Source organism: Mustela nivalis, assembly GCF_964662115.1.
Source record: "Mustela nivalis genome assembly, chromosome: 19".
Lineage (NCBI taxonomy): Eukaryota > Metazoa > Chordata > Mammalia > Carnivora > Mustelidae > Mustela > Mustela nivalis.
Window position 1 is genome coordinate 27,304,711 of NC_139038.1, and position 12,753 is coordinate 27,317,463.

At 54.8% G+C, this 12,753-nt stretch overlaps 1 protein-coding gene across 3 annotated transcripts in view; it reads right to left on the minus strand.

Annotated features, from left to right (window-relative positions):
* The window catches only part of ABCC1 (ATP binding cassette subfamily C member 1 (ABCC1 blood group)), a 318,947-nt gene that overhangs the window by 16,709 nt on the left and 289,485 nt on the right, over positions 1 to 12,753 (minus strand). For all 3 annotated transcript variants that reach the window (XR_014306603.1, XM_082715000.1, XM_082714999.1), the window contains 2 exons: positions 3,360 to 3,450; positions 1,191 to 1,326 (listed from right to left, as the gene is read on the minus strand). Coding sequence is in view for 2 of the 3 variants with exons in the window: in XM_082715000.1 (XP_082571126.1) it covers positions 1,191 to 1,326; positions 3,360 to 3,450 (227 nt within the window). In the remaining variant the exon portion in view is untranslated. The remainder of the gene's footprint in view (positions 1 to 1,190; positions 1,327 to 3,359; positions 3,451 to 12,753) is intronic.

Consider the following 12,753-nt stretch of genomic DNA (forward strand, 5'->3'; position numbering starts at 1 on the left):
CCGCACCCCGAGGGCAGGCACTCCGGCAGCAGCTGGGCCATCCTGTCCCCCGACCCCCGCCTACGCTCGTACTCATGGCACATCCCCCTTCGTTACTTGACAAAGTCAGCACGAGATAAAGTCAAGGTCTCTGCCCTTATGGAGCTCCCAGTCAAGTGGCAAGACAGGCTTTCGGCGACCAGATCGACGCGTAATTACAGAGCAGGGCTGGCGCCGTGCAGGATTCCACATACATCCAGGCAGATGCAAGAGAAGAAGCATCCCGACCTCTCGCGTTCCTGCGCCACCTCTCAGGGGTGGCTTGTTTCTGTGTGTACTTATTCTTCTTTTAAATGTTCTATTCCCTATTTTTTTTTTAAACATACCACATGCATTTTTAAAAATAAACTTGGGATCATTACCATAAATGGAAAATTACTGACACGTGCCCAAAATAGAGGACTGTAAAACACATACAACAAAACAAGAGCTTGAAAGCAATTCTCCCGGTGACAGAGAGAAGCTGGCGATTTCTTAGCACTATGGACTTGAACACCGCGTCCCTCCAAGTTTGTGTGCTGGGACTCTAACCTCTGGTGTGATGTACGCAGAGGAGGGGCCGGTGGGAAGCGGTCAGATCGTGAGGATGGAGCCCTCACAGTGGGATTAGTGCCTTTAACAAAGGGGCTCCGGAGAGCTCCCTCACCCCTTCCCAACACTGAGGACACGGGCAGCAGACTGCGGTCCCTGAGCCTCCCACGAATCCCACCACACACATGTACGTGCGCGTGCGCGCACACACACACACACACACACACACTCACATGAGGTGAAGTGACAGAGGTGTTACCTCACAGAGAACTTTATCTGATCTACAACTTCCCGCACCGTGGGAAGGCGTGGTATAAAGCACCCGGTTACCCAGAACCAGCAGAGGCCCCCAGCTGCTCGGAGGAGGTGGCGGTCAGTACGGCAGAGGCTCCAAACGCCAGCCCTGGAGTCAGACCGCCAGGGTTCCCATTCTAACTCTGCTGCCCCTTGACTGTGACCTTGGGCAAGTCATCTAGGCTCTGCCGCCTGTTTCCGGCACCGGAAAAGAGCCCTTTCACAGGCTCGTGGAGAGACAAGATGCAACATCCACGAAGCGTTCTGCAAGGACCTGGTGTGCAGTGACTTGAGCCACAGCCCTCTCTGGGGCAGCCGGCCCTCACCTTCCCTGTTTGTGCCTTGTCTGCCTCCACCAGCTTCCACGCGTCCTCTTTCTTGGCCCCGGTTTTCTGCAGCTCAGCCGTGCTGGTGTGGTGGTGGCTAACGTCCCTGCTGTAGGAGGAGGAGTTGCTGAGCTGTCTGGGGAAACCAAGGCACATGGGGTCATCAGCTTTATACAGATCAAGACACATTATCACAGATCACATGGCCCCAAGCTCTCTTTGGAGACCTCCTCAAGCCAGTCCATCCACCTGCCGATTTGTGACCCTGGCGAATGACACGGGTGGATGGGGGTGTGCTGTGTGCACATGTGTAGGAACACCCTCTCTCGGCCACGGCTCAGACCCACAAGGGCAAAGGGACGGGGTGTGATTTCCATCCTGCTTGCTAACGCTCCCTTGCGCCTTCTTGGTTTGCATGTGTCAATGAAGCAAGCTTGCAGGCTGGAGGCCCGGGATGCTAGGAACAGGGGGCTCCAGTTAGGAAGCAAAGATGGTAATACAGGCCCCAAGGAATGGAATCCTGCCAACAGCCATGTAAGCTTCGAAGCGGATCCCTCCCCAGCCCTGTCTTCAGATGAGGCCCCAGCCTGGCAGACACCTGCTGTGACTTGTGCAAGGCCCAGAGTGGAGGAGCCAGCTGAGCTGTGCCCAGACTTCCCAAGCCACAGACTTCGAAGTCATCTGTTACATAGCAACCGATATGCCCAGTGCTCCCTGTGCTTGTGCTCAGTCCACCCACGGTTCTCCCCAGCCAGCCTCTCACCGTCACCGCCCCTAGGTCCCAGGACCACTTGGAGGTGCTGCCTTGTCTCGGTTTTCCTAGCAAATTCTCAGAAGGCAGCAACCATGACTGATCCCACTGGCCACCTGCCTGAACCCCGGCAGTGCTCCTGCACGCCCTGGGCGAGACCCTATTCTACGTGATTCACACACATACACCCAGCTCACCACCTTGACAGGTGCACCAACAGAGGGGGAGATATTTCCACCTATCCCATAGGATAAAAACCAGAGTCGGGGCGCCCCACCCTTGGTTTCAGCTGAGGTCATGATCTCCGGGTACTGAGGATCGAGCCCCACACTGGGCTCCGTGCTAAGTGCAAGGTTTGCTTGAGATTCTCTCCCTCTGCCCCTCCAAACTCTCTCCCTCTGCCCCACTAGCACTCTCTCTAATAAATAAAATCTTGAAAAAAAAAAATCAGATTCTAGGAGGGTACCGTGGGCAGTGTTCTAAAGGGCAGAGCTGCTCACGCCAGTTTCGTCCCCAGCCTCATTTCTGTGAAACCTCCTGACGCCAGGGAAGTGACTGCAGGCAGCCCCAGCACAAGCAATAGTGTGAGTGCTCTTTACTGGGTACTGAGGGAGGAAAAGTACCGTGCTAAGTGTGTCACATGCGCTATGCATGGAGGGCCTACCCCCAGCCCTCTGCGGTAGGCACACCACAGACCCTATCTGACAGGTAAGGAAACTGAGGCACAGAGCGGGTAAGCCACAAAGTCCACAGAAAGCTGCCCACTAAATCCTTAAGAATCTAGCTGAGAGCAACCTCCTTTACAGCAGCAAAAGCACAGAACTTTGGAGCGCTGGCTCAGAGGCAGGGCTTGGGTTCAAGTCCAAGCTCAGCTTCCGTCTGGCTGTGTGACTTGGGGAGAGCACTCCACTTGCTCACCTATCAAGTGGGTAGACAGGAGTCACCACCTGCAGGTTCAAGAGACTGCACAGGGCTTGGCACCGTGCCTGGCTCCGAAGGGTGTGTACAGCGTCATGGTCACTACTACTGTGACTATTTTGGTTCACATGCTGGCCCTAAAGGCCTGAACACTGCAGGCCCCTCTCAATGACTTGAGCAGAGACCCACCTCTTGCAGGGACCTTGAGCATCCCAAGTGCAGACAGACGGTTACCTCCTAAGGCCTGTGTGAGCCGTGGCCCCCGAGGAGAGCAGTGTGGCACCCTACCCTCCCTTCAGGCCCCTGAAACATGAGGCCCCATAGCAATTTGGGGAAGGAGGCAGAAAACCTCCATCTTCCAGGACCCCGGGGAACTCAGGCATTCTTCAGTAGGTCACACAAGCTGCTGGTACCCTTGTTCCTTTTCTCTCCCCGCAGGCAGGGGACAGAAGCGGGGACCTGCAGAGTCCACACCAACAGGTGTCCCTCTCCGCTCATACCTCTGCAGCTGTTTTCCTGCGACATCCGTCACCAGCATGCCGTTCTCCATCTGCTTCCCCTCCTTCCCTGGACTGCTGACACTTGTCAACCCTGGCAGGAGAGAGGAAAGGGGGATGTTGTGGTTTCCCGAGCTGGACGCCAAGACCACAGGCATTTAGGAAAACCTGTCACTTGGATGGGACGTGGCAGATAACCTGGCCACCAGGAAGCTCAGGAAGCAAGACATGCTTGGCTGAGGCCACAGACAGGCTCCCGGCACAGGGGCAAGAGGCCTGTAGAGCCAGCTGGCTTCCGTGGGGGCAGAGACAGTGACTTGCAAGCATCCCGAGGGTCCCAGGAGCGTCGGATGCTGGGCCTGAGTACGTGGCTATCCCAGCGGCAGGCGACAGGTATAACACAGCTCGGCTGACAGCATCAGAGCCGCAGAGAACTTAGTCCAAGGGGCCAGGATGCAAGGAGTCAGGTGGGGAAGAGCGTACAGCCGTCTGGTCCCCAAGCAACCCAAGCAAGGGTGATAGTCAAGCACCCCCTAGTTTTGACAAGGGCTTCAGCCAACAGGCGGGTCCCAGAGGGTACCCCGCCCTGCGCCCCAGTGCCAAGAGTTAACCCAGATCACGGGGAGGCCCAGAAGTCTGGGGTAGAGGTTACCTGGAGCACTGCCATTTCCCTCAACAACAGGTACAGCCACCCTGAGGCACACCAGCCAGCGGCCCCCGTCCCAGCAATCACGCCCCCGGCATCAACGCTCATCCCCAGAACCTCACTGACAGTGGCTAACACTGAATGCGTGGCGGCCCTGTGCTCTGCTGAAACACATCATCTCCCTTCATTATTCCAACCACTCAGGGATGCGTCATCATTACCCCAGCCCGGCTCTGATCTCACACTGGTGCCAGGAGAGAGAAAGCCTCCAGCAGAGATGTGGCGTAGGGCTCCCCAGGGCCGGCCCGGAAGAGGAGGGGAGGGTGTGCAGGGGAGGAGTCGCAGAAGGGGACTACTATGCAGCTCTGGCAGTGACAGGGTGACTCTGGGAACACGCTGACAGAACACGAACTGATATCAAATGCATAAAGACAGGCTCTTTCGGATGACAGTCACGGAAGACATAGAAGAACAGACAGCGGGACGGAGCACCATGGGGGGTGCGGCTGGGGGCGGGGCAACTCTGAACCGGTGATTTGCCATCTTGGTTGTGAACGACGCAGGCACCTGCGCACCCAGGGATGCCCCTGGCCCGGCTCTGGCTCCTGCCAGAGTCTGCGTGCAGGGAGGCCGGGCCCCCATGCAGAGTGAGAATGCAGTCAGCAACGGAGTGCTCTCTCCCTGTCTAGCTGTGTGACTAGCTCTGAGACTCGAAGGGCAAGTGACCACAGCTGCTCCTTTTATAAGTGGGAGGATGAGTGAGGCCACATGTGGCGCCTGGGAAGTGACAGGCCACGGCAGGGCTTGGCACTACTCGCCTTATTAAACACGTTCTATGGGTAATTCTGGCCTGTAGCCAAGATAGAAATTCATTGCTTTACACGTTTCTTTTTTAATGGCAGCATCTTTTCTGCTTAAATTTAGAAAAATAGAGAACTAAATTTAACCAAAAAGAAGAATAACAACAAGCAGGGCTTTCGATGCAGAGTTTGCAGTCCGGGCTCACTGCACTGGAGGCCCAGGCCTGGCCTTGACCAACTCTCCCTGTGCCCGGGCAGGGGTGCTTGAAAACATTCCCAGAGACTTAGCCCCATGGCAGGGGCTCCAGAGAGCTCCCTGCTCCCAGCTGGCTATGCAGGCCAGCCTCTGTAAGCTGCAGGCTTCCCTTCTGTTCCTCACTCAGGATGAGCCGTAAGGTCTGTGGGAGACCTCACGGGGGGCCTCCCATGACCCCCTTTCCCCACCCAATTAGCCCACAGATTGATACGCCTGTGGGGACAGCTGGAAAATTCTCCTCTGCAAGGGGAGGGACCAAGAATCCTAGAAGGCAATGGGAACATGGGTCGGTCCACCTCTCCGTCTGCCTTCTTTGCAAGGAATCAGCTCTTCCCTCTTCCTACTGTCTTGGCAGACCCAAGGTCAGCCCATCAGAGTCCCTTCCCCAGGACTATGAACCATCAGTGGCCCCGAGGACCGAAGACAGTTCTGGCTGAACTGTCCTAAAGGTGTCTGATTCCCAGAGTTCCCATTTCCTGAGTCCTCCTTGTTCGGTCTGGCCTCTGATTTCTGAGGGATCTGCTTCCCCTTCCAGTAAATACCCTTGTTGAAGAGGCAGGAGCCAGCTTCTGTGCCTTACAAAAGAGCCCTCTGACCCTCAGCTGCACGCTGCTGCGGCAGGCAGGAGGGATGGGTCCGCCCCGGCGGCTGGTTCATGCCTTTGCCTCACCAGAGGGAGCCGGGGCAGCCTTCCACAGTGAAACTCTGCTAGAAGACATCCCCCACCCCCGTGCCCCTGCGTGCCCACGGCCACCAGTAGTAATTCCATCAGGCACGCATCGCCCTGTCCTACTTTGGTCTGCCAGGGTCCTGACCATGCCCAGAAGGTGACAGGGGGATCGTGATGGTCACACGGCGGGCCATTCACTGTCCACCCACTATGTGCCAAGCATTCTGTGAAAAGGATCTCCGCCAAGGCATGCTCATCACGGCCCTCTGACCTACAGAACAGTAACGCTTTGCCCAGGCCTCCCAGCTGAGGAACAAGAGATCTGGGGGTTCAGACCATCTCCCCAAGTGCCCACTGCAAAGCGTGGCACATAGTAGGTGCCCAGAAGTGCTGGATGAATGGAAGGGGACAGAAATACAGATGGTCAAGGGCCTCTTTCTGAGCACGCAGCACCAGGCCCGGTCTACCCACATCCTCCTCCTACAGCTACTTGTAACCCCCAGGTCACTGACCTTCCCCTACCTCAACCACCACTTTGCCACCTGAGAATTCACGAGATCCAGGAAGTATTAAGAACCAAGCCAACACTCCCTCCTGGAACCGCCATTTAAATGCCCAGAGGGGGTCCTCTCCTAAGGCTGAGGAGCAGAGATGGCCAAGGCACCTGCCACCCTCAGTATCCCCATCCCACACGTACTGGGATGGTCCCAACAAGCACACTGCACGGGGCCAGCTCTTTCGCTAAAGATGATAAATGTGTTTAGACATAAGAAGATCTAGAAAAAGGCAGGCCAACCCTCAGACTCTACACCTGGTTTCACAGCAGCAGAAGGAAAAGAGTCAAGAGCTACAGCCGGGCAGGGCAGGTGTGGCGGCTGGGAGACAAGACAGCACAGGCCTTGGCTCTGGCTCACAACCTTCAGATCTTTGATGACAGATGCTGTTTATGAGCAGGGCCTGGGCTGTACACTGCCTTCTGAGCCAGACGCGCATGGAGCCAAGAAAAGGGGAAGAGAAGGTGGTTTGGCACAGATGTTATCTTGGGCCCTCCCAGGCTGGGACGAGGATGCCTTCTCAGAGTTCTCACAGCCCCCCAGGCTTGCTTCCATCACTGCATTGAGCACCACCGCACCCTTGGTTATTTGGCTTATGTCTCCCCCAATAGAGGGGAGACACCCTCAAGACTGTGAGCTCTTGAGAACAGAGTAGGTCTTACCCACTACTTGATTCTCAGCTCCAGACACATCAGATGGCCATGTGTGGTTGCACAGGATGTTCACTGTACAATCCAAGGGGAACCCTTTCACCCAGTGGCTCAAGTATCAGGTTCCCCATGGCACACAGCAGGCACTCTGCATAAACCTGATATGCACATGGACAGACTAACAAATGAATGGCCGAGTGAACAAGCAGAGCTGATCTTCCAGTGCTACAACAGGCACCCCACGGGCCACCATGATGCCATCATAAGCCCAGGCCCACAAAGCTGGTTTCTAAACCAGCCCTGGAGAAATGGTAATATCAGTGCATATTTTCTTCCAACCTGAGTATTTACACAGTTGTGTTAATGCCCAAAGCTTACATAGGACATGTCTTAAATAATCAAGGCATAATGTACTCATTTGTTTATTATCACACATTATACTGAGCATCTACTCTGTGCCAGGCACTCTTCTCTGGTCGTGGGGATATAGAGGTAACCAAAAAGCCCTCATGGGGCTTAAACTTCAAGGGAGAGAAAGAGAGAGAGAACACACAAAAGAACAGATCCACAATTAGCTGTCAGGCAATGTTCAGAGCTACAAAGAAAACTAAAGCAGAGGAAGGAGGAATTGAAGGGGGCAGGGGCTGAGGGATGGTAGACAATAGTTAAGGTTTTGTTTTTAAAGCAAAGGCCCAAAACTTGTCATCTAATAAATGTTTCTTGAGTGCTTCCAGGTACCAGGTGTGAGGCTGTCATGCTGAGAAGCCTGGCACTGTCCCTGCTCTTGAACCTAGTAAGTACCACTCCCGGGTCTCCATGTCTAGCCAGTCACTTTGAGAAAGCCAGCACCTCAGAGCTCGCTGTTTATTCTCAAGAAGGTTCTGGAACTCTGCTTGGGCATGGGCCAGCAGGCCAGCCTCCCTCGAGGGAAGAATCCAAGTCACCGCTTTACAGTCAACGCTTCGTTTTTGACCAAAAACGGAATTGACCGGCTGCATCACCCAGCCCGATCCACCCGCGTCGGCCCAGAAAGTTCTCCATGCTCAAGTGGAAGAAATACGGCCACTGAGGACAGCCTAAAGGAATGTGCTGTGTGGACGAAGGACTCTCTGCAGCTGTTCAGTGTTTATGACAGATCCCGGTAATGGGGGGAGGTGCTGACGACCCACTGGTCAGAAAAGCAAGCAGGACTGACGGCTGAGAGGGCAGTGGATGCTGGTCCTCTCAGGAGGGAGGCCGAGGCAGGACGGACACTGACAGCCCCTCCTGCGGGTGGGCCAGGGGACGGACAGCCTTCTTCCTGGTTTTCTGCATTGTTCTGCAGTTTCTAACTGTCTAAAGCGAGCACGGGCTGATTTTATGATCAGTAAAAAAAGAAAAAAAAATCTTTCAGCAAAGATCTGAAAGACAGAGAAAATCAGTCATGAGCTTGAGGGAGGAATCGAGCACGGGTCTGAGAAATGGGCACACTAGGCGCCTGGGTGGCTCAGCGGGTTGAGCCGCTGCCTTCGGCTCGGGTCGTGGTCTCAGGGTCCTGAGATCGAGTCCCGCATTGGGCTCTCTGCTCAGCAAAGAGCCTGCTTCCTCCTCTCTCTCTCTCTCTGCCTGCCTCTCTGCCTACTTGTGATCTCTCTCTGTCAAATAAATAAATAAAATCTTAAAAAAAAATAAAAAAAATAAAATAATCTAGAAGTGGGCACACTGTCAGAGTAACAGTCCTTCTCCCCAGACCACAGGGAAGCACTGGGACACCGCGAGGCCGGGGCATGGCAGACGTTCTCAGCCTCAGCACTACAGATGCTCTGTTTTCTGGTGGGGGCGGGGCGTGGGTGCTGTGCATGGTAGGCTACTTAGCAGCATCTCTGGTCTCTACCCTCTACGTGCCAGCAGTCCATCCCCCCCCCCCCCCCACAGTGGTCACAACCAAAAATGTCTCCAGACATTTCCATGTGTCCCAGGAGGCAAAAATGTACCCCGATTAAAACCACTGCTCCAGACTTTAGGTTCCTAATAAAGAAACCAGAGTAAACAGAAATAAATGTTCTTCACCTTCCGAGTACAAAGGATAATGAGGCAATATGTAACACTCTTTGTCACCTGGGGGCAAAAAAACAGGGAGACAAAAAGACAAAAAAAAAAAAGTTTCTGACCCATCAGTGTAATAAGTGCACCTGGGGAGGGGTCAGTATCTCCCCATCCTAGGCTGATTTCCTGGTACGTCTGCTCTCCCCTACCTGGGTGGGGAAACAGTTCCCCCAAACCAAACACCCTCCCCCTTCAGCCTGGGTGTTCTAAAAAAGACCTGATTAATCCAACAAGGAAAAAAAAAAGTTTCCCTTTAAGAGAAGCCAAAAATGTGGTTCCAACAAATCCAAGGTCATCGGCTCTTGGGAGTCAGTCCGCTGCAGTGGAACAAGAGTGGACCCTGATGCCGTATCGGGGGGGCCTCACGAGAGAGTGGGAGGGAGAAGGGGCTGCCCAGGCTGGGTTCAGACCCACAGGCCTCATGAGGGCTCATGTGCAAGGCTGTATGTGGCTGGATTGGGAAAACGACCCCATGGCAGTGCGAGGGTGGTGGATAGCATTTTCGTTGCCAAATTAAGTGCTGATGTGGCCAAAGGGAAAAAAACGGGGGGAGGAAAAGGCACTGGCAGCAATCTGTGGTTCTGCACCAATTGCTTCGGGACTGTTGGCAACGACAGAGGAAGGGAAGGGAGAGAAATCATCTGTGGTCAGCAGGGTTAAAGGACACTCCCTGGGCACCAGGCTAGAAGGGAGACGGACCATGCATTCTGGGAGGAAGATTCAGCTGAACGCAGACATATCGCTTGAGAAAGCACCCAGGGTCATTTTTACCCAACCGAAGCAAGTCTGTAAGATACAGTGCTCCTGAGGTTGCCCTCCCCAGCACGACCTCGGCTTGACCATCAGAAGGCGCCAACTCTGCCGCAGGAAGGAAGGAGGTTAAGACTTAAGGCAGAACTCCCCAGGCACGAAAGCACAGACATGCAGGAACTCATTCCGATCAGGAATGAAAAGCCGAAGAAACTTCTTGCTTCACGCTGGCAAAAAGAGATGCTTTGCTTTTAAGACCGCTAGCGTTCATGGCAGCACAATTTGTACCAGCCACAACTGGAAACGACTCGAACAGTCACCAACCGATGAGTGAAAGAACAAAACGAGACGCGGTGGGCCCCCCAAGGAACAGAACGACATGAGACACAGACACGCTACCTCACAGGTGAGCCACGAGAACCTCAACCCGGAGGGAAGGAAGCCAGGCACAGAGCACCGCACGGTCTATTAGTCCATTTATGTGAAATGTCCAGAACAGACAGATCTTGGGAGAGATGTGGGGGGGGGGCAGGAGAGAATGTGCAGGAATGGCTAACGGCTACGAGGTTCCCCGGAGGAGCGTCGAGAATGTTCTGAAGGTGATTCAGGTGATGTTGTACGACACTGGACACACCAAAAATCACACAACACTTTAAGTATGTGGATTGTGTGTTCTGTGACCTCTACCTCCATGAGGCACTTAGTACAAACCACTAGGACCCCCGCAGCAAACCAGAGCAGAGGAATGAAGGAGGCCCCCACCCCACCCCGGGCAGACACGGAGACCACTGAAAGAAGCAGCAGAAGACCGAAGCTTAGACGCCAGACTTGAGGTCCCGACCCCACCAGCAGCCACCGTGCATCCTTGGACAAGCTGCTTCCTGTCTCTGATGTTCAGCAGCTTCTCTCTGCCTGGAGACCAAAATCCAAACACCTCACCCTGAAGGCCCACCTCTCCCCCCACCCAGTCTCCTGCCCACCGTGGTCTGGCCACACTGGCCTCTTTTTCTTTCCTTCAACACACTGACCTCACACCAGGCCTGAGGCCTGTTCACCTGCTGTTCCCGATGTCAGAACACTGTTCCCCAGAGGTTCTCCTTGCTGGCTCCCTTCCAAGCCACTGTCCCCGCCTTAGAAAGGGCTTCTCTGACCAGCCCCCTGGGCTGCCTTGTGCCAACCCCTCAGACCCCAGCTCATCATCCGCAGGTTTTTCTTTACGGCACTTCATGCTCTATGAAAGTGCTTCCGTGGTTCATTCCTGTCCTTCTCTCCCACCAGATTCTAAGCTCCGTGAGGACAGGGATTTGTCTAGATGTTGTTCACTTCTGTCTCCCCGAAACTATCACGGGCTGGACTGCACCCCTGTCCCAAATTCCTACGTGGAAGCCTGAAGTGCCCAGGACCTCGGAACGTGACTGTACTTGGAAACAGGTTATTTGCAGGTGTTATTAGTTGAAAGGAGATCATGGGGGGAGGGGCTAACCCCACATAACTGGCGTCATGAGGGAAAGGGGACATTCAGAGACAGACTCCCGCACAGGGAACACTGTGTGCAGACGAAGCAGATACTGGGGGTGAGGCCTCCTCAAGCCAGCGAAGGTCCGAGACTGCCCACAGGCCCGCAGAAGCCGGGGGAGGGGCGTGGAACCGACCCTCCCTCCGAGCCTCAGAAAGAACCAATCCTGCCAACACCCAGACTCCAGGACTGTGGGAGATTACATTTCTGTTGTGTGAGACATACCGTCTGTGCTACGTTGTCACAGCAGCCCTAGGCAAAGAACACAAGCATTTGACACACAGTAGATGCCAAATTTGAAATTTGGCTCAGTGACTATACTGCTGAACCATAAATGGCTCTTTCTCAGCAACCAGGCCCATTCAGAGAGACGGGAACCTGGGTGTCCCTGGCAGAGAAGGGACCAGCTTCCCTAAGCCTTAGCTTCCTCACCAGGGAGCTGGGAATAACAATTCTACTCCTTCCTGAGTTGCTCAAAGGCATCAAGGAGGTAACTCTCGCAGAGAACAGGAGCCCCGATTAGCCCTCAGCAAGCATCCCATCACAGATATTTCCAGAACACCAGCAGCCCTGCCCCTGGGGACAGTCGCAGGCCTGCCTGGGGATGGAGTATGAAAGGAACATGCCCCGGAGGCTCGGGGAGTCTGTGATGAGCTCTGGGAAGCGGGAGGTCAGGGCAGGACCCGTGACCTCTCTCAGTGACAACTGAAGGCAAAGTAGAAAAGGTGTCAGATGACCTCCCCCCTCTCTGTGGGGTCAGAGCTCCAAGAAGAAAGGAGGAGCCTCCAGTCTGACCGAGGAACACACAGGGCAGCCTGAAGGTTGCAAACCAAGCCTCTGAATTTTAATCAAACTGAGAAGAGAGAAAAGATTCTTAGAAGTCTCACCACAGCAGCCTCTGCATGAGGACAGGGCAAGGCCCCGGCTTTCCGAGCGCTGGCTCTGGAGAGCACAGGGGGTGCGGCTGAGGGTAGGCAGGTCTGCGGTGACCTGGCCGGTGCCACGTGCGGGGGTTGGGGGGGGGGTGAATGATGGGCACTCCTCCCAGGAGAATCATGACAGCAGTTGTCGTGCATAGAACATTCTGTGCCGGGCACCGTGCCCAAGGCTCGATGGAAGACCTCGAGCACATTAACTCTCCACCAACACCAGGAGGTTGTCCTGTTATTATGCTGCTTTATCAGTAAGGAAACTGAGGCTCAGAAGGGTCTGGAGGACCCTGGTAAAAGGAGCAACGGGATTCGAATCCAGTCTCACCGACTGCCAGGCCACACACACATTCAGGCACCACGTGTGCCCCGGCCCCAGCGTCTGTTCTGAATGCCACACGTCACCGCTTCCCACAGCCTCTTGGGAGCCAGGAGGACTGTAATTCTCACTCTCCCCATTCCCGTCACGAGAACCCTGAAGCTCAGCTGCCCCAAAGCCACCTTGCAGCGAAGGATGAGGACCCGGGCCCAGGTCCGCTGC